The following is a 19,454-nucleotide window of genomic DNA, read 5'->3' as shown; positions in this document are numbered from 1 at the left end:
AGAATGCGCTGCTGACCCGGCTTCCAGGATGCTGTGGCGTCTGTCCCCGACTCGCATCGAAACGCCAGTTCCTCTGTGTTCGGATATGCGGGCCACGGCACCGACGTGAGCATGTCGTCCGTTACGAAAGCGAAGCCTACATTCCGGGTGGAGCTTCGCATGCCGGAGTCCGCGCACGAACTCTCCATCCCTCCGTTCGACCGATTCCCACGCCCCGACGAGCACAAGACCCCCGCACCGTACCCTCCCAATTTCTCCGCGAACCCATACCTGTCCGGCGGGGCGGTCTCTTCAGGTAGCAGCCAAGGTCTGCGTGGGCCTCAGTTGTCGCCAGACGGACACCCAAACTCCGAGGAGAAGCGCCACTGCTGCCCGCACTGCAACAAGCGCTTCAACCGGCCGAGCAGCCTCAACATCCACGTCAACACCCACACCGGCGCGAAACGTACGTGTCCCTCGATGACGTCTCTACGCGCACCGCGATGCTGAAATGTGCTCTGCGACGCAGCGTTCGTGTGCAGCTACCCCGGGTGCAACCGCAGGTTCAACGTCAACTCGAATATGCGGCGGCACTACCGGAACCACCTCACCTCGCGCCGCCGCGATGCCGTCGCGCGGCTGATCCAGCACCCCTCTGGCTCGGCCCACTCGCCGCCGCTCTCAGCGTCGCCGTCGCGTTCGCCCGAGCCCGCCTACTCTCCCGGCGCAGGCTACCGCTACCCCCCGGCGCCGTACCCGCTCGAGCACTCCTCGTCCTACTCAGACCCCGAGGAATACGACGGGAGCCGCTCGCCGTCCGCCGCGAGCACGCGGCACCACCCGTACGCGCGCGCGCCGTCCCCGCCCTCCGCGCTGTACGTCAAGCACGAGGCGGCCGAGCCCGCCCTGCCCGTGGGCGTGCCGGAGTCGAACCTCCGGGAAGACCGCACGCAGTGCCGCATGCGCTCGAACTCGTCGCCGATGCCGCGCTACCGCGAGGACCGCAGCCTGCGCCACGCCGAGCCCGTCTGCGACCGGCCGGGGTGCTCGTGCAACGCCCGCCCCGTGTCGACCGCGCTGCGGCCTGCATTCCCCGAGTACATGCCGCTGCCGTCGCAGGGCGGGGAGCGCGCGCGCCCGTACGGGCCATGAGGGCTGAGTGCCACAGGAACGGATTAGCCTTTCCACCATCGCTAGGATCGCGGCCGAGCGTGAAGTGGGTTTCAAATGGAGGCGGAGGCGCGCACGCCGGGCCCGCCGCTAGTGATCATGAAATTCGTGCCTTGTCTGCAGCGAACGTGGTCCAAGCCTACTCCGGCCGTCCGTCCCCACTGCTGCTCACCAATACCCACCGCTTCTAGAACTATATCCGCGGGGCCGTCGTCTGCCGTATATCAGCTTTGCTTATGTGACGTCTCGCCATGCTGTCTCTCGCTCTCGTTTCGTAATTGCTAGTCACATTGCTTTCTCCCAAGTCCCCACGTCGAGCTGTCCTTGTAGTCAAATTAGCACGCGTACCTCTCCTCGCTGTCAGTGCTGTATCAATATGCCGGACAATCACTGTATCCGTTGTAGCCTACCCCTCATGCCTTTTTCCAAATGCATCGCAGTTCCCTTCAATGTCAACTTCCGAATCCGATGTGACCCCGTACTTGGCTCTGATCCGCGAAACTGGACGGTCCGTATTATTATTGTGTGGGTAATAGTCAGCCGCGATGACACTTTGTGTGAGCCACAGGCAATATATCTCGTACGTGCGCATGGGAAGTTCCAACTAGCGCTCCCGACACGGACAACTGACAGGATGACTGGGGCGGCTCGGTACCGCACGCACTGGCACCCCGCACTGGCCACGCACGCCCGAACGTTGGCTGGAGCTCACACTCTGGCGGCGGGCCGCCCGGCGTCCCGTCTGCGTTCTGCGTGCCAACCTCGCCGCTGCCCGATTTGGCTACGCACGCCTACCAGATGATTGTCAACGCGCCGCGTTGCACGGGAAGCTCGAGGAAGAAGCTTTCTCCTGCGGACCCAGTGGCCAGGGTGCGTCCGCGGCCGGTGCCCGCGCTTAGATTGCTGAACACGGACACCGCTGCTAGCTCACGGCTGCCAGTCGTGCAGCTGGCTAGCACAACGCCCTGTAGCTAGGTTTCCGAAGAATCTCGGAGCGATTACGGCGTGGCGTGGGTCGCAGGGACGACGATGCGAATCCGCGTTGGGTCCAGTTCCAGGGTCGTCCGCTGCACATCGGAGTTCAGCTCGATTACGGACTCGGAGAAAGGGATGGCCAGCTGGGGAGCCTCAGCCGCGCCTGCTGATGCCAGTACGGCACTGGCCCATCCGGTGACTGTCGAGCTGCGAGCTGTTCCCCTTTGGGCACGGGGAATGCGATGACGAGGTGGCCCTGCCAGGAAGCCGATCCGGGTGCAGTTGAAGGATGGCTGTCAGCGGATGCTGCGTTCTTGGGCGGTCGATGGTCGATACATCGTGCGTGCTTCCGTCGCTGCTTTCGGAGGTTCCACAGCTGAGCGCGCGCTCTCCCGCGATGCAGGTGCGTTCTCTCAGGCTGCTTCCCGCAGGCTCAAGATGGGCCTGAGCATCTAGCGTGGGACGGACGTATGTGCAGACGCTGCGGCCATCATCGCGTCCGAGTCGGTCCCAAGCCGGCCACCGGGAGGGAGAGTTGCTGGTAAGCCTAGTTGATCTTGGATTACCCGTCTGGCAAGGAACGAGGCGATTGGAGGCGAATATCTATGATGCCAAAGGGAGCAAGCTCCGAACTCCCTGTTTAGGTGTGCGTTGTTCAGTAGATGGCTGTCAGCGTGATCATCGACCGCACCGCTCAGCGCTCAGCCCCATCACTGAATTCAAAGGGAGATGAAAGATGCCCCAGTCCGATGCGCCGGTACATGAGGCGTTTGAGGGCGCGAATAGTATCGGAGTCCGCGGATTCAGACTGAGATGGATGCGAGAAGGCGCCCCCAGCGCTGTGTGACAACACAACGCTTGTTGATGGTGCCCGGAAGTGATGAACATACGACCATCCAACCTCCGATCCCTGTGGTCCATCACGATGCTGACTCTGCGCAGAGCATGAGGCGGAGTCGCTGGTATTGTCCTGCTGCGCAGATAGGGATCATCGTGAGCGTCGATTCCGCGATAGATGCTTGAGGACGTTTTCTAGCATAGCAATTAATGATGAGATGGTAGGTGACATGCTCGTAGAACATGTATGCCAGGACAGGACTACTGCGACGCAAATGTCGCAGGATGATGGCGGCAGGCCATCCTATGCTTACCTAGAGTCCACGATTGACGCGGTGGAGGACTGACAGGCCATTGCGTACGAGAATAGCGAGGCTGGGCGTCCCAGCGTTCGGCGGCTTACTCAGAGGCGGTCTGCGGCGGATCTTGCCGTGCGAGCGAACCCAGCCAACGTCCGACATTGCCTCAGCAGCGCACGCCCCCTGCCCGCCGCCCCGTCCGCCCCTCGATTCAACTTCAGCTTGAATCGGGTCGTCGTCGTCCAAGACGGCGCCTTCCACGATCTCGGACGATCCTCGAGCTGCGAGATCCAGCTCCGCGTGGAAATCCAATTTGGCCAGGTCCGCGAGCAGCGATCGCCCAGATCGCCAGCGAGGTACGCGATCCGCTATCCAGATCGTCGTCGACGACCAGTCTCACCGACGGTACCCTCAGCTCGCCGCCGACACTCGACGGCTACTTCTCCACACCTGCCTGCCAGCTGCTCGGCGAGTCACAGCGCGCACCGCATGTCGATGGGCGTGTTCGTGGTCGATTGATCATGCTGTACAACCTTGTCACTGAGCCGTCCTACTAGGATCTGGCGGTGTAGCTGATGCACCCGTGCGGTGGCGACGGCCTCTCGTGTAATGCTGCTATCGTCACGGATTTTCTCCGCCGTAAGCATGCCTCCTGGGGGAACCTTATCACCGGGGTGCCAAACGAGGTTCAAACCGTACTCGACAGCGAGATGTCAGCGGCGGACGTGCGCACAAGACTTCGGGCCGGGACATCTGGCGCTGGTACTGCCTACTCTCGCACTTCGCTACCCCGAGTCTGCGGACGGTTGACTCCCATCCTCTGGGTGTTGCTGAAATACTTACTCCTCGATTTCTAGCCCCTGCCAGTGGCTGACGGCGAAGGACAACGTCTTTGACTCTTCTAGCGTATGCTGCGACCCTGCGTGACACTGTATTTTATGGCACTCATGCAACTCAATATACTTACCTCACCAGGAGGGCATGGCATCGCGCTCGAAAACTTAGTGTCTGGAATCGGGATGTCGTCCAGGCTGTCAGCTACGTAGTTCACGTGATTGAGTCAAGCGCTGATATTGAAACCCGTCGTCAAATTCAATCATTAATCAACACGACGAGGTTCCATACATACCCTGACCGGCCCTTGTGTTTTGAGTCCTACCCATAGCCCCATTTGTCTCGTTCCGCGATGCTGCATTCAAGTAAGTAACCGTGGCATGTCTCCGAAACCCGCCACGGCAGTTGAGATTTCTCTGCAGCAGCACCGGCTTCGACAATACAGTCACCACCACTGTGATCATCCTCTCAATCTGTTTCGTGCACATCGCCCGCGGAAGCACCCGCCAGACCGGGACCATGCTGTCCTTGAGAACGAGGGTGCTGCTGATGTTATCCGCAGCGGGAACCCAGAATTCCACCGTCGTCAGAGCAGTACGTCGCATTATTTCGCGTCACGGTGGTACGCGCCAGTTCATCAAGTATAGCACAGGTTGTGTGGTCGCGGGTTTATGTAACCAGCCCTGCTCTCCGATATCGTTGTATTCGGTGCTGTGCACGGGAACCCTCAAGCGCAACCGCGTGTGGCCGCAGTGGATGCTGTGAGCATGTGTCGGGCCTCGATGCAGAAACTGGTACGTTATATGCGGAATATGCCCATATTCTACTACCTTTACATGTGGGAGATCCCGCCTCATTTGCCCCACCGCATTACGCACGGATGGTCGCCAGCATGGTGTCGCAGGTATATACCCAACTAAGACATATGCAGACACAGGTGTTCTGCGGAGAACACGACGTCGGGGCAATTTTCTCGAGCCTGACGTCGGTGAGTCACCGGAAGCTGCTCAGGGAGAGAGTCATCCGAGCGCCGCTCCCTCGCTTGTTCCGTGACAGCGATATATCCCAGAATAACCCGCCGTCCGATGCTCGAATGTATCGCGCAAAGTAGTGTGCAAACCGCAGGCGCGGAATTTGTTGGATCTCCGAGCCTCCGTCTGTCAGTGTGTTCATGGGCGCAGACCTTCGATATTCGTACGTCCGTCCCATGCTCTGTCACAGACAAATCTGTCATGACTGAAGCACAACCGTCTTGCGGTCAACAGTGCATACATCAACTTTTGCCAGTGCGCTCTAAATCCCATCCCAGTGCTATTCATGGCGGGCCACGCACCCTCTGTCCACGCGTGAGAGTTGTCTGCATAGGTGTTATTGGATGGGTACTGAAGCAGCCCGCTCTCACGAGCAGTGCGGAGCGTGACACCCTGCTACAGACTCTGTCACCATGGTATGCGCTCAAGCGTGCCTCTGATGGCTGGGTGGACGCGTCTAGCCTCGACGTCGCTCCACAGCTTGGACAGCCGGGAAAGTGGTAAGCGCCACCGGAATATGTACCATGTACTCCTGCTTGTACGACCACTGACTACGCTGTCCTAGATGCGGAAGACATGTTCCTGCGACTCGGAGCAGAAGGCTCAGAGTTCGACCTCGCCACGGACGCAGTAGGCTGCCGTCATGGAGCACGGGGCCGTCAGATGAGAATAAGCCAGTGAGTACAAGAGCATCCGTTCTGGGAGCATGCAGTGGAGTCTCCGAGCCACGCAGGGCATTGACAAGTACTCCCAGATTAGCGTTGCCCAACCTGCCACTTTCTCCCAGAGGATGTCCCGACGCATCCCATGCTAGTACTAGTCGGTCACGAGCTCCTCGAGGCAGGCGATCGGGACGAGATTGACAAGCTGTGGGATGCCGCGACGCATTTAGGATTATGGTGGTAAGTCGTGCATTTGTCGTGCGGGCCTTGTGCGGATCGCATCCTCACCGCAGCAGTAGCCTGAAAAATCGCGATGCGGACGATGATCGAGGAGATGTTTCAAATGGGCGTGGAGACTATGGCTCTCGGGGAGATGCAGTACGAGCAAGGGGATGAGTACATGTCCTTCGGGCACGACGTCCTTCGAGTCAGCCTTCGCACGAAACTCACTGGTTGTTGATTATGCAGCTGTAGGGCCGCGGGGCGAATGCGACCGACGAAACCGGTGCCCTCAATACTGTCGAGTTCATCAATGTCTCGAAAGACGACGCACTCGCCTGGCCAAAACAAGCACGCCGCGTATATCCAACGCTCGTCGACGCCCGACTCGTCCGCCGTCAGGCCATTCGTCCAGAAGTTGCCTGAAGCCGACAATGCCCTGCTCGCAGTATCGGATGACAAAGTCGGGTTCCGGAAGGTGCATACCGTCAAGGAGTACAAGGAAAGCGAGACGAGGTGCATCAAGTCCCCACCTATGCCCGCCGGTACCGCACAGGTAAGGCCGCCTTACGGACTCACATGGACTTCGGGTCTCTTGTACGCTCCGAGTCGTGTCGAATCCCTATTAAGCAGCGGGTGCTCGCATCGATTCATCAATTCCCTCCAGGAGGGCCTCCACAATCGATTGGGCGGGCTGCAGGCCACGGTTCCAAGGACGGCAGTCGTGCTACGTAAAGGTGACGTCGATCTGCTGTCAGACACTCTTCGCTCCCTGGCCGACAGCGACGTGCCGTGGAGCGTGCGTGGCAGCCCGTCCCTGGCCATGCGATCTGCAACCTTGGCCGACGCCATGGCGATCCTGAGCGGGGGATCCTCACGTCGCGTCGTGTAAGCCGTCTTACTAAAACCTTAAGCCCACTTGCCCCACAATTGGCAGGCTTTCGGCCGCAATTGCCTGGTCCGCCTCCTAAAGGCCTAAAGGGCAAGCCAACTACGGTCTTTGGTCATTGGCCTTCTTTACGAGACCGGGCAACTCGGTCATGCTCCGTACGCTTGCCGAGGAGAGCCCGCTCGTCGACAGGGCGGCCGCGGAAAGTCCGAGCACAGCAAGTTCAAGGCTAAACGGTCGACATCGCAGGGGTGGCTCGCGAATCGGAGGGTGAGCGGAGATATTGTATTGTTCGTGCTCAGTCATGCACGCGTTTGCAAACAGGGGCACGAAAAGCAAAATGGCACGCGAACAGAGGGATGGAGCACCAACCTTCGGCCATATGATGAGATAGTGGGCGTCGAACAATTGCGGTGTACAACAGCAGCACTCTGTCCCATGCAGATGATATACCAAACACAACAGCACGGAGAGCGATTGATAACATTACGACGCATTACAGTTCATGAAGGCTAAGTACTACGTGTCAGACCTGCTGACCTGCATGCCCCTCGGGTTAGACGGTGATCACGACGAATGGACGTTGTCAACATACCAGTAGCAGGGTAATCGGTGCAAGCCGGGTATGCATTAGGCGTGTGGTATCGTTCCAGGTGGTCGTGGCATAGCGCTACAAATGTGGGATCTGCTCTGCAGGGAACGAGCAGTAATCTGGCGCAGACGATGTGTGAGCTGAACGACCGACAGGCGGAGGCAGCGACGATGGACGCACTGAGCATGTCCAGGCGTACGTTGACGGCCTGGTGCGATGCCAGAATCTCGTGCTCAGCAATCTCCTCTGCGTCCTTCCAGAAGACGCATGTCGTGTCTACTTTGGCGTGGGGCATGGATCCCGTCAGGTAGATGTGTGCAGGGATGGCCTTGGCTATCCCGTTCTCGGTGGGTAGCGTGAACTTCAGGAGCATGTGTGGCGGCTCCATCGGGTCGTCTGAGGTGCGTGCGATCTCTCTGAATGGAAGAGACCAAGCATCAGCGCCTGTACCTGTGGACCAGCGCAGGAAGACTCACGAGACGATCACCGACATGAACAGGAACTTCCGCGCTTTCTTGTGCCGGAGCACGTCGACGCAGAAGTTGTCGACGATGTCGATCATGTTGCGGTAGCTCTTCGAGCTAGAAGGCTTGTCGCAGACGACTAACCGAAGCCCCGACTTCGGGAGGTCGAAACAATAGTACGGCGGCGTGACGTTCAGACGATGTGCGCGCTGAATCTTGCCGACCTTGAGCCCAACCGGGATCCAGCTGATTTGAGACATGGCGAGGGAGAGTTGCGTGAAGGAGCGTAAGGAGACTGCCAGTGACCTGAGAGACGGAGGAACGAAGGAGCCCGGGCAATGTAGCAGGGATTCTCCCCGCCATGGGCCCATATATGCCCGGCCAGAGAACCCCACCCCGCGGCGCAGCGTCAGGAACAGAATGCAGGGACACAATGGGACGTCCCGTTTAATCCAGCACTGCGTAATGAAATTTACAATGGCTGCCGTAAGGAGACGGCAACCGCAATGCGCGCCCTCTCAGGCTGCCGCAAGCAGAACAATGCAAGGGCCGGAATAAGACGTTCACTTATCGAACGGCTCCGGAGAAGTCATCCCGTGACCCGCCGCGCGTCAGACATTCTGATTGCACAATAGCCGGTATTGTCAGTCTAGACAATTAAGGATCAGTGCGACGCTGAGGCGTCGGCCGGGGCCTGAGTGTGCTGGTGAAGAACACTCACACAGACACGGACTTCGCACGGATAGCACAAGTCAACAAGTCGCCCTCGAGACAGCCGGACTGTGCCAAGGGCACGCCCAGATCGACTTCTGGCCGAATCGATCTGCACCAAGTCCGAGCCGGCGGCAGAAGCCTGATATGTTTCGCACGTGATCGTACCCTAATGGGTCGAAGTGACTACCGCCACAAGGACCCACTTGCAGAGACAAACACATAACTTGCAGAGGAAGAGGGACGTCCGGTCCACCTGAATCACTGTGAGTGATTCAGAAAGTCTTCCGATGGAGGGAAACGGCGCAATTTACCAGACTTCCGTAGCATTCTCAGAAGCCAAGGGGACGTCTGCCAGTGTGCTGCTCGTTGCCCACGACATCCACCCACGCCCTACATAGACAAAAGGGTGACATGTAAATCCAATCGCTGTCAGTGTCACTCAGCCACCATTAGTACAGAGGGACTCAACACCGGTGCGGCAACAGGTAGCCTCACGCACCTTGGGAGAACCCCGGTCTTCTACGCCTCGACAACAACCACTTTGTTGGCAAACGTAGTAGGACAGTGTTAAGATGTTCACTCCCAGCCTCGCCTCGATTCCCTTGAAACTTCTGTTAGTAAGGAAGAAGCCAATTGAAAAGACCTGCCTCGTTCCAAGAACCTGTCAATATAAATAGTACCACAATTGTCCTAGCTGAAATGACCCTAGACGACCATCAGACTGCGGTGGGAGTGAGCATCGAGGTCGCAACAGCAAACAAATGAACAACTGAGCGGGCCTGAGTGAGCAGTTGAAGAGACGATGCAACTGTCCGAGAGTCCGTCTTTGCTATAGCACAACACGAGACATGAAGGATGATATACAATGCGGAGCGGAGATGCAAGACACGAGGAAACGACCGGACGAGAGTGGGACACACCCTCGATGCATGGCAAGGCAAGAGCCAAGCAAAAGCAGCGAGCACGAGCCCACCACTCAATGCCCACGGTTGAAGTGGAACTGGAACCCTCCGGGGAAGCCGCTGCCGCCGAAGCCCTGTTGGAAGAACTGTGCGAAATGCTGGGCGCCGCCGCCGCCCGGGCCGCCCTGCTGTGCCATCGGGTCGTTCGGGTCCTCGCCGTTGTCGAACTTCGCACGGAGCTCTGCAGGCGACGTCAGACAATAGTGCGCGGTTACATCGGGGGGCGTACGGACCTGGGTTATTGAGGACCTCGTACGCCTCGTTGACTGCGGCCATCTTCGCCTCGCTGCCACCCTTGTCTGGATGTGCTTTCTTTGCTGCTTCCCGGCTGTACATCATAGTCAGCTTCGAAACGCAGCAACTATGGTAGGCCAGACATACAAAGCTTTCTTGATCTCCTTCGCATCTGCGTCGCGGCGAACACCAAGCACCTTGTAGTAATCCTTCTGTCTCGACTGCTTCAAGAGCCTCTGGGCCTTCTGTAGTCTTTGGTGGATCTCGCGATTCGAGCGTCCGCTTGCCTCGAACGCGCGCTCGAGCATGCGGACGGCCTCATCCCACTCTTCGTTGGCCATCAATACGTCTGCGAGCACGATGAGCGCATCCGCGTCGTCCTGCATGCCCTCCATCTCGAGAAGCGCCTTGCACCACCGCTCGCCCTTCTTTGGATCGTTCAGCTTTGAGTGCGCGCGGCACATCACGCGCAGCAGCGTCGCGCGGCGCGGGGACGTGCGCTTCGCAGAAGGCAACGGGATTGACGGGGGCAGTCCGAGCGCGGCGCGTGAGGTATGTCCCTCGAGCGCGCTGTCGAATATCGCGACGAAGCCCTTCTCGCCGCCGAGCAAGTTGACGACCGCGCGCCAGTCCTCCTTGGAAAGGTGTTTCTCAAGGTTCTTGAACGACTTGTCGTGGGACTTGATGAGGCGGTGGGCGGGGAGACATTGGGAAGAGTCAGGGTCATAGTGTAGACATTGTTTCAGAGTGGCGAGTGCTGTAGTTTGGGTATCACCAGGGGAGTAGGGACCGAGGAAGTGTGAAAGACGGAAGATTTTCATGAGAAGAGACGTTGATGGGGTCGTAAGGTGCGTCAGACGACTGTCAAGAGTCCGTCAGTTCTGGTCCGCAGGGACACTGGCACAGTTGCGTACGTTAGGTCTCCAACGGCTGCTTCAACATCCCCCGCTGCCAACGAGCAATCCGCACGCTGCTGTCTCAGCTCCGCAGAATGCGATGCAGTGAGCAACGCTGTTGACGCTGCCTCCACACATGCATTCCACAGCTTCGCCTTCATCGCCTGGCTTGCCTTCTTCGCGGCCATCTCGCCCTCGCTAATCGAGTAGAGAACCTCCTGTGCGTCAGAGTCCTTGTTCTTTGCCATATACTTCTTGAGCGCATCACGCGCCTCCGTGAACTGGCCCTCTTTAGCGAGGATCCGCGCTTTCATGAGGTACGCTTTGTCGAAGGACTGGGACGTGAGTGAGAGAACCTTGTCGAAATCGGCGAGGGCGGCCTGGTGTCGGCTCAGAGAGTAGTATGCTGTGGCACGCTTGTAGTACAATAGGTAGTCCGCCGGCGATTGCTCTGCGAAAGCCGGTAAACACGATAGCACTCGGACGCCGATTGTTCATGAGACGTACCAATTGCATCGGAGTATGCTTTCGCAGCATCATTGAATTGGCCGACGGATAGGAGTGCATTTGCTCGGGTGATGAGAGGTTGTAGGCCTGGAGGATACAGGGCACCAGCACTTGGGTCCGCATTCACTCCGGAGAGAACAATGACCAACAGGCATGGCAATAAGAGCGGCAACCGCAGCAACATATTGCTTGATGCTTTAAGCGGATTATCTATAGCAAGTACCAATATGTGCAGTGATAGAAATGGACGCGTTGGGGAGTATACGAACAAGCCCAGACGAGAGCCCGAGGAGAGGAGGAGTTGAACATCCGAATTGCAGCCACCGTACTTCGGATTCGACCACGTTGCCATACATCATGTGATCTCACCCGACCTTGCATGCAGCTTCCGGCCACCTCGTGGTCCTTGAGTCAAATCCATCATCTTGGGCTCCATCATCCTCCAGCGAATCCAGCTCGCAATTCACGGTCACAGGGGCCGCTCAATTCTAAAGGGTTCAAAACCCAAGACTCACGAAGAGGTTCAAAACGGCGACAGGCGCCCGGGCTGATGTCATCCGCAGCACGGCCCGCTCGCTTGGCGATCCAGAACCGGCCACGCCTCGCACGAAAAACCGAAATCTCCTCTGCAAACCCTAGGACCTTCACGCAAACCCTAGCGTGGCTGCAACGCGCTCGCGCTCGCGCACGTGCACCCGGCGAGCCCCGCGCGCGACGCATCCCCCGGCGCGCGTCTCGCAGACGCGCGTCGCGCGATGTTCGATGTCGCATCCCTCGCGCGATGTCTGCCCGCCCGTCGATTCACGCCCACGTTTTCGCTCGCCGTACTGTACAACCTATCTATATTTACATCAATAAATACTTTTATATGCTCTGTGACCTCGCCCGACGCCCGACGCGATGTTGCCACCACCGCGTCCGTCGCACGTGATGTTCCCACGACACGTTGCACTGCCGCGATCTGCGAGTCTGCAACACTACAGCATTTTTCTCGACATCGCCCTCAGATCGAACAATGCCTACGGCCGGCAGGCTTGTATTACGGTCTAAGCAACATGCCCAAGAGCTTCTCCAGCAAGCAGCCCTCATCTACATCATCCTCGGCTTGTTCCTGCCTCGCCTTACGTTGCCCAACTACCACATTTTCGATGCTATCCCTGACCATCTTCGTGCTACTACCAATGCTTTCCTGCTTGCTGGCATGAACCTCCTCGGCTTCTCACTGGTTCTTGACTCAAATCATTGTGGACCATACAACCAGTTCGCCAAATGCCCTCAGGCCTTCACAATTGCACTATTGTATCCTGATCGCTGGTTCCGTCACCATTTTCGGTAAGTCTGTGGTATAAAAATGTGTGCTCTTGTACTGTGGCTCATAACAGCTGTATAGGATGGGTCGCCAGACCTTTGAGCGGCTTGTTGCCCGACTAGAGACATGTGACATCTTCCAGTCTCGTGGGCGGAAGCCACAGCGCCCTGTGCGCTATCAGCTTGGATGCTTCCTTGTCCGGTATGGCAAACGGGGCACAGATGCCCTCAGTACTGCACACGACATGGGCATCGGCTTCGGATCAGTCCACAAGTATTGTGAGCGGGTCATGTATGCTCTACGCGAGCTGGGGCTGGATTGGGTCAAGTGGGGAGATCGATCAGTGACAAAGGCTTGGGTCCACGCACAGAGCCGCCTGCGTGGTTGCCTAGGCATGCTTGACGGGACTCTCATTCAGCTCACGGAGCCACCACGTCTATCTGGATCTGTGTTCTTCTGTCGTACATCAGGAAAAACACATTTCACTGCACTTTCTCGTGGCAGGGATCAGTCAGGATTCTTCGCTGAAGATGTATCCGAAGCCGCTCCGACCGTCAAGGATATCCCAGACGATGTCATCAATGCGCAGATGGCAGCACTGCAAGAGAAGATGAACCAAGCTGTCCCCCTACGGGCAGCACGTACTGCTCGTTGGAACACAGTCTGCCAGGCACCACTTACTCCAAGTCAGGCTCGCCCTGCGCCGTCGGCCGCAGTGCCCATCACAGCTGCTACACCATCGGCGGGTCCGGCGCCATCATCAAACATGATTGATGGTGAACAGACTCGGAGTGAGCCCTCGACGCCATCTGCCGCCTTGCTACCGTGACCCGTCCAAGTCGTTGTCCACAGTCCCATAGCCAGATCCCGTCACTGCTGGCTCGATGTCAAGTGTTCCTACTTCCGAGTCACAACAGAGTATACATTTATGTCTCACCTTTAATTAGCAGATAATCATTTCAAGTCGATAATAGTACTGCTGCTCGTTCTCACAACATCGCTGGATCGTTGTTGGTTCCCTGCGCTCGTTCGTCACCTAGTGTACACTGGTGTCTGCAAGACACTCTATAATGTGCTTTTGTGTGTTGATATTCGTAGTTTCATCATTTAATGCATCAATTGTGTATTCATTACATTGATGTGACGTTGTTCCGACATCCCTAGCAGTGGTACAGTACCAGTCATTGTATGGCTTAGAGCCCAGCCGAGACAGTCATCTCTAGATTGATGACCGGTGAGGTCAGCGCCTCGCTGGTGCTCATTGATGAGTGGGTGTCTCACAGTTGCTCACGTCCAAGACGACTGTCTCACGGTTGCTCATGTCTGAGACGGCTGTCTCACAATAGAGACATGACCTCATGAGTGATCATGATTCTCGACCTCGCTGCTCTATGAGCTAAATGTAGGGGACAGGATTCCTGATGCCCGCCAAGCCCATAGAAACTGACTGAGTCAGCAAAAGCACATTCTAGGTTTACAAGACTTACTCGTTATTCTGCAGGTTGAATCTCTCCATTCAACATAGGTAGCAGAGCACGGTCGTTCGGTGTCTAGGGAACATTGCGATGATGAGCCCTTAGCTCACCTACCCACCGAAAACGCGATTTACGGTCGGTACGACAGTATACTAAGTCCGTATGGTCGACGCGCTATCCGCCCGTTCGAGGGAACCGCCCGATGTTCGAAGCTCAAGTGTCAATGTTCGGAACCCTTAGTGGCAGAGGCAAGTGGTTTAGAAGCGTCGCTACATTGGTAGGACTCCGGAGCAAGTACGTGGCTACGTCAACCTAGCTAGTGACGACCCCGGCAACTCTCGTATCTATGTCCTCGACCACCACACCCGTGACCACCACCCCTACCCCTACGAACAGACGGACCGGTGTCGGAGCCACGGTCAGTGTTGACGCGCTCGAGCAGGCTTTCGAGCAACCCGACGAGGGTGCCGTGCGTGCGGCGCTGGTCGACTGCGATGTTGTGAATCGCTCGACCCATGGACTCGAGGTTGTCGGGCAGCTGGCGAAAGTCGGACAGGATCAACGACTCGCGCTGATACTGCGGGTTCGCGAGAGGACGACGCTCGGCCTGGTTGACTTGCTCGAGCAGTACCAAGGTCTCGGACCACGCGATCGTAGGGTAGGGCGAACCTAGGATGTCTCCCTGGTTGCCATCGCGGTGAAAGACCTCGTCGAGGTAGCGCATCAACTCGTCGATCTCGGGGAACGACCTAGGAGCAGGAAGCGTATCGTTCGCTAGCAGGATAGCCCGGCTACGGGACTCGAACAAGAAGCGCTGTTCGAAGGTCGGTACGATGGTTCGAAGGATAGTCAATGTCCGGAGGCACGTACGATCATCCAACGGACTCCGTGGGCCCAAGCCAGCCACTCTCCGGGACTGTTGGCATCATATCGCGGCTCGACAAGTCCCTCGGTCTTGAGGACCTCTAGGAGGCGGTAGTAGCGGGCAGCATACGCTTCGGAAGTTGGGTCGAGGTGCGGCATGTTCGTGTAAGCCAGGCAAACTCCTGCGGCTGTCTCATATCTTCGAGGACTGTCACCGGCTCCGGTTATGACCTTCACCGTTCGGGACGGTCGCCCGTTATTCGGAACTTGCGGAAGGCCGAGTTGGGTTCTCTCATGTGTTAGTAGGTCCGGGTCGAGCGTTGTGACAGTCTCCGATTGGCTATTTTCCTTATCACTCTCATTCATCATTTCTCGAATTTCTCTTGGCTCTCTTGGTCTTCGGACCGTATTTTCCTGTATATACTCTGGGACTTGTTCCCTTCGAATCTCAGAGACCCCCTTACCCTCTCAATCTCACCTCGCACCGGCGAGGTTCGTCAGCTAGTCAGTACGTTCGAAAGTCAGCAAGTTCGCCAGTCAGCCAGTACGTTCGAAGCCAGTCAGTCAGTCAGTCAGTTCGCTAGTACGTTCGCCAGCTCGTAGTTGCCCCGAGAGGCTCTACACTTCTTCTCCTGCCGTCGCTCGCCTTCCTTGTCGCCGTTCGTTCGACACGTCTGTCGAAACCCTCCCTCCTACCTTCGAGGCTTAGCCCTCGCCTTCGAACAGTCTTCGACATCTTCGAAGTTCTCCCTCGCCGTTCGGAGTCTTGTCCGTCCTCCTCCTTCTTACCTAGACCACTGTACAGTCCCCGTACATCTCATAGACGCAGAGGCCTCGCATACCACTGCTCGACCTCACAGTTGGGTTTTTGTGTGGCTTTTGTGTTCTTTTCGGTCGCGTCAGCGAACGCGACGCGCTGGCCGCGACGTGTCGTGGGAACATCACGTGCGATGAACGCGGTGGTGGCAACATCGCGTCGGGCGTCGGGCAGAGCATGAAAAAGTTTATATTAATGTACATGTATATAGAATGTACGGTACGGCGAGCGAAAACGTGGGCGTGAATCGACGGGCGGGCAGACATCGCGCGAGGGATGCGAAATCGAACATCGCGCGACGCGCGTCTGCGAGACGCGCGCCGGGGGACGTGTCGCGCGCGGGGCTCGCCGGGTGCACGTGCGCGAGCGCGAGCGCGTTGCAGCCACGCTAGGGTTTGCGTGAAGGTACTAGGGTTTGCAGAGGAGATTTCGGTTTTTCGTGCGAGGCGTGGCCGGTTCTGGATCGCCAAGCGAGCGGGCCGTGCTGCGGATGACATCAGCCCGGGCGCCTGTCGCCGTTTTGAACCTCTTCGTGAGTCTTGGGTTTTGAACCCTTTAGAATTGAGCGGCCCCACAGTCCGTCTCGCCTTGGTATCAATATTCAATGCTGTATTTTTGTGGGCGACAACTTTCACGGATGCGCTCAGCTTAGGAAAGAAGTTATGGGATCGCGATAGTCACAGTTCAGCTGTTCGTGCAGTATCCTCTGCTTTCAATCGGCTTTCAATCTTCACCTTCACACCCCACGACCGACATATACCCATCGAGGTTCAAAGTCACTGACTGTCATGTGAATCAAGGTAGCACACCGCCTGATACATGCTCGTACGTATCCAATATATCTCAGCACCTGGCATTCCTGTGATGGCGCGCAGTAGAACACTGAAGCTCTAGTGCGAAAGAGTACCCTTCTTCGGCACTACCGCCGACGGCTTTGTCAACTTCGAAAGGATTGCATTCGAGAATAAGCCGATCGAAGTCAATAAAAACCCAACCGTGTATCGACGACCCGCCTCCATAGACGACCAAAGCCTCGTAGCGAACGAACTTGATCATAATTGCAACCCTTCTTAAGGCACGCACCCTGCTCTGCTGCGCTCATGTGTTGATTACGGTCCCATGCAAATCGCGCAAAACCGACCGGCACCCATGGCAAGGTCAACTAGTGCGGTTCTGGCGATGCTTTATGCCGGCAAATTGTCGGGCAACCCGTCCTTATAATGCGAGCTGCGTCCTACGTTGGACACATTCAACGCGATCTAACAGCCTATAGCCATGCGCGCACTGCTGTACTTCGTCGCCGTTGCCACAGCCTTGTTCAGCGCGAGGGCTTTCACGCCCGCTGGGCACTGGGTTGACACATGGGTGACCATGCCCCAGCTGACCGAGTATTACAACGTGCCAAATCCACCATTCGTGCGTGTTCGATCCCCTACGTCTCTAAGTATCGGTGTTTTGAGCACTTACGCATGTGCAGAATGGTACGAACTCGATATTCACGAATTTGACCATCCGTCAAATTCTGCACACCTCGATCTCGGCCGAGTCATACATCCGCGTCCGCATCTCGAACGCGTTCGGTGTGAATGACCTACCCATCACCGAAGTCGCAGTCGCGTTGCCTCTCGATGGAGCCGCGGGTTCGCCGCAGATCGTGCCAGGCTCCTCTGTACCGCTTACCTTCTCCGGGAACACCTCCATGATCATCCCGGACGGCGCTCAGGTTGTGTCAGACCCGATTTACTACCCCTTCGAAGCCCAGAGCATGGTGACGGTGACGCTCTACACCGAGGCTGGCCAAGAGGGCTTCTACATCATGAGCCATCCGCGCAGTCGCACCAACACCTGGTACAGCTTTGGCAATTACGTGGATGCTCTCAACTTGACGGACCCCTCGACCCAGTACGAAGCTCATTGGTGGGCAGAGTCGTTGAGCCTCGTTCGTCGGGTACTGAATGACTATGGGAACACAGGTTCTTCCTGAGCGGAATCGAGGCTTGGTCACCATCAACGGCGAGCGGGTGGGTGATCGTTGGTGACAGTATTACCGATGGTCGTGGCAGTGACACCAACGAGAACAACCGGCGCGAGTTCTGTGTCTTCCTTGCTGTCGGGAGCTAATGCCCATGTCAGTTGGCCCGATCTGGTCCTTGCTAAGATGCAAGAGAACCCCTACACAGCCAACATCGCGGTCCTTACAGCGGTTTTCAGAACTATGCGGAATCGCGAGAAAAACGAAAACGCACCTCGGGCACTGGACCAGCGCCCCGAGCCACGATTAGATTAGATAGTGGCCAAATCTGGAACTGATAAGCTAGGCCATTTCGGTCAGCAGGCATACGAAATCACAGTCGTTACATGTAAATGACAACAAGATGGCAGCGAGCTACGCTGACACACCAATGCAGCAGGAAAAACGGTGGAAAAGTAGGGCTCACAATGCGCGGCGCGCAATGTATATAATATAGCATATATAGTAAGTATGGGTAGCTGATTATGTAAACAACATACAGTAAGTACGAACGACTCAGTTGCTCTAACGTAAGTAGTACATATACATTCAGTCCGCGAACAAGATCTTTTGACTTTCAGACATGAATGGATGAAATCCGGAGTGAAGCAGCACATTGAGCAGGACCCATTCTGTGATGAATTGATAATTAATGTAAGTATACTATATTGTTGCATGGCAAGGGCAATGTTGTGCACATTGGGTGTTATGACCAGGGTAAATGTGGAGCACAAACAGCTTTACACACATCTTTGGCTGTCTAAATTACGGTCTAGTGCGAGGACCATTGCTAGATGAGCTCTGTTGGTTTTTTGAGTAAATTTGATCAAGTGGTTCCATCCGAGGCTAAAGTGAATGGTCATTGGATGGGGAAAAGATACCAGACCTCTGCATGCCTTATTGACATACCCTTCCCATTTTTGTTCACAGTCGACTTCACCCTGAAGCTTGTTACATCGCTCGCTCGGAGAGGCGGGACGCGCAGCGTCGTATCAATCTAATGGCTTCCTAACTCGGACTGCATCTAATCTAATCGTGGCTCGGGGCGCTGGTCCAGTGCCCGAGGTGCGTTTTCGTTTTTCTCGCGATTCCGCATAGTTCTGAAAACCGCTGTAACCAAGGTGCAGGTGGCAACCGCATCCTCTACGACGGACTCGGTCCGAACGCGCTCGGGCGCGTCGACCGCGACGTGCTTGCGCAGTCCGGGATCAAGTACGCGATGATCTTCGAGGGCGTGAACGATATCGGGACGGCAGCGACGGACGTCTACTCGCAGCAGGTTGTCGGCGACCGACTCATTCAGGCGTTCGAGCAGATCATCACGCGTGTGCACACATTTGGCATCCCGATCTTCGCGGCGACCATCACGCCCTTCGGCGCGCCCAATGACACCATCCAGCCGTACGCAGAGCCGCAGCGCGAGATCACGCGTTAACGCCTGGATCAAGGACAGCGGCAAGTTCGACGCGGTCATCGACTTTGACGCGATTGTGCGGATCCGAACAATGTTACGGAGTTGAACCCGGCGTACAACTCGGGGGAGTACTTGCATCCGAACGCTGCGGGGTACACGGCGATCGCGGATGCGTTCCCGATTGACCTTTTTGAGAGGTTCGCGTTCGGTGTGGATAGCTTCCAGTAGAGCTGAGACTGTTATTGGGCTTTACATAGGAGTGCCTGCAACGGACAAATCAAAATATGACCCGATAGATGT

The 19,454-nt window shown here is 56.8% G+C and overlaps 8 protein-coding genes across 8 annotated transcripts; 6 read left to right on the top strand and 2 right to left on the bottom strand.

The window, feature by feature from the left end:
• Positions 1-357: 357 nt before the first annotated feature.
• B0H18DRAFT_860932 (uncharacterized protein) lies at positions 358-585 on the top strand (the record flags this gene model as incomplete). The annotated part of the gene is made up of 2 exons (XM_048039717.1): positions 358-445; positions 509-585. Coding segments are annotated over 2 exons (165 nt in total), but the record flags the coding sequence as incomplete, so codon positions are not given.
• Positions 586-1,564: 979 nt separating this feature from the next.
• B0H18DRAFT_1117736 (uncharacterized protein) lies at positions 1,565-3,817 on the top strand (the record flags this gene model as incomplete). The annotated part of the gene is made up of 5 exons (XM_048033646.1): positions 1,565-1,657; positions 1,718-1,729; positions 1,783-2,019; positions 3,312-3,616; positions 3,676-3,817. 5 exons carry the CDS (start codon positions 1,565-1,567, stop codon positions 3,815-3,817), a joined length of 789 nt encoding a protein of 262 aa, XP_047895103.1.
• A 559-nt stretch (positions 3,818-4,376) lies between these two features.
• Positions 4,377-5,560, top strand: B0H18DRAFT_234415 (uncharacterized protein). The gene is made up of 4 exons (XM_048037233.1): positions 4,377-4,459; positions 4,517-4,688; positions 4,747-5,288; positions 5,360-5,560. The coding sequence occupies exons 2-3, from the start codon at positions 4,614-4,616 to the stop codon at positions 5,203-5,205; spliced, it is 534 nt and encodes a 177-aa protein (XP_047895102.1). The 5' UTR covers positions 4,377-4,459; positions 4,517-4,613; the 3' UTR covers positions 5,206-5,288; positions 5,360-5,560.
• A 759-nt stretch (positions 5,561-6,319) lies between these two features.
• Positions 6,320-6,898, top strand: B0H18DRAFT_1117735 (uncharacterized protein; the record flags this gene model as incomplete). The annotated part of the gene is made up of 2 exons (XM_048033645.1): positions 6,320-6,562; positions 6,674-6,898. 2 exons carry the CDS (start codon positions 6,320-6,322, stop codon positions 6,896-6,898), a joined length of 468 nt encoding a protein of 155 aa, XP_047895101.1.
• A 457-nt stretch (positions 6,899-7,355) lies between these two features.
• Positions 7,356-8,431, bottom strand: B0H18DRAFT_234260 (uncharacterized protein). Its single transcript, XM_048037232.1, has 4 exons — positions 7,964-8,431; positions 7,668-7,903; positions 7,491-7,606; positions 7,356-7,435 (listed from the first exon to the last, which is right to left on the bottom strand). The coding sequence occupies exons 1-3, from the start codon at positions 8,320-8,322 to the stop codon at positions 7,566-7,568; spliced, it is 636 nt and encodes a 211-aa protein (XP_047895100.1). The 5' UTR covers positions 8,323-8,431; the 3' UTR covers positions 7,356-7,435; positions 7,491-7,565.
• A 1,210-nt stretch (positions 8,432-9,641) lies between these two features.
• Positions 9,642-11,448, bottom strand: B0H18DRAFT_1117733 (uncharacterized protein; the record flags this gene model as incomplete). Its single annotated transcript, XM_048033644.1, has 5 exons — positions 9,642-9,808; positions 9,861-9,955; positions 10,009-10,722; positions 10,776-11,208; positions 11,265-11,448. 5 exons carry the CDS (start codon positions 11,446-11,448, stop codon positions 9,642-9,644), a joined length of 1,593 nt encoding a protein of 530 aa, XP_047895099.1.
• Positions 11,449-12,394: 946 nt separating this feature from the next.
• On the top strand, positions 12,395-13,036 carry B0H18DRAFT_906583 (uncharacterized protein; the record flags this gene model as incomplete). Its single annotated transcript, XM_048041506.1, has 2 exons — positions 12,395-12,596; positions 12,655-13,036. Coding segments are annotated over exons 1-2 (513 nt in total), but the record flags the coding sequence as incomplete, so codon positions are not given.
• A 3,968-nt stretch (positions 13,037-17,004) lies between these two features.
• B0H18DRAFT_1084339 (extracellular GDSL-like lipase/acylhydrolase) lies at positions 17,005-19,382 on the top strand (the record flags this gene model as incomplete). Its single annotated transcript, XM_048031775.1, has 8 exons — positions 17,005-17,145; positions 17,207-17,646; positions 17,703-17,813; positions 17,863-17,932; positions 18,540-18,543; positions 18,862-19,067; positions 19,150-19,230; positions 19,257-19,382. 8 exons carry the CDS (start codon positions 17,005-17,007, stop codon positions 19,380-19,382), a joined length of 1,179 nt encoding a protein of 392 aa, XP_047895097.1.
• Positions 19,383-19,454: the final 72 nt, after the last annotated feature.

Source organism: Fomitopsis serialis (genome assembly GCF_022376445.1).
Source record: "Fomitopsis serialis strain Sig1Antser10 chromosome Unknown B0H18scaffold_22, whole genome shotgun sequence".
NCBI lineage: Eukaryota > Fungi > Basidiomycota > Agaricomycetes > Polyporales > Fomitopsidaceae > Fomitopsis > Fomitopsis serialis.
Note: the sequence above shows the minus strand (reverse complement) of the source record. Positions and strands in the feature narration are given on the sequence as shown.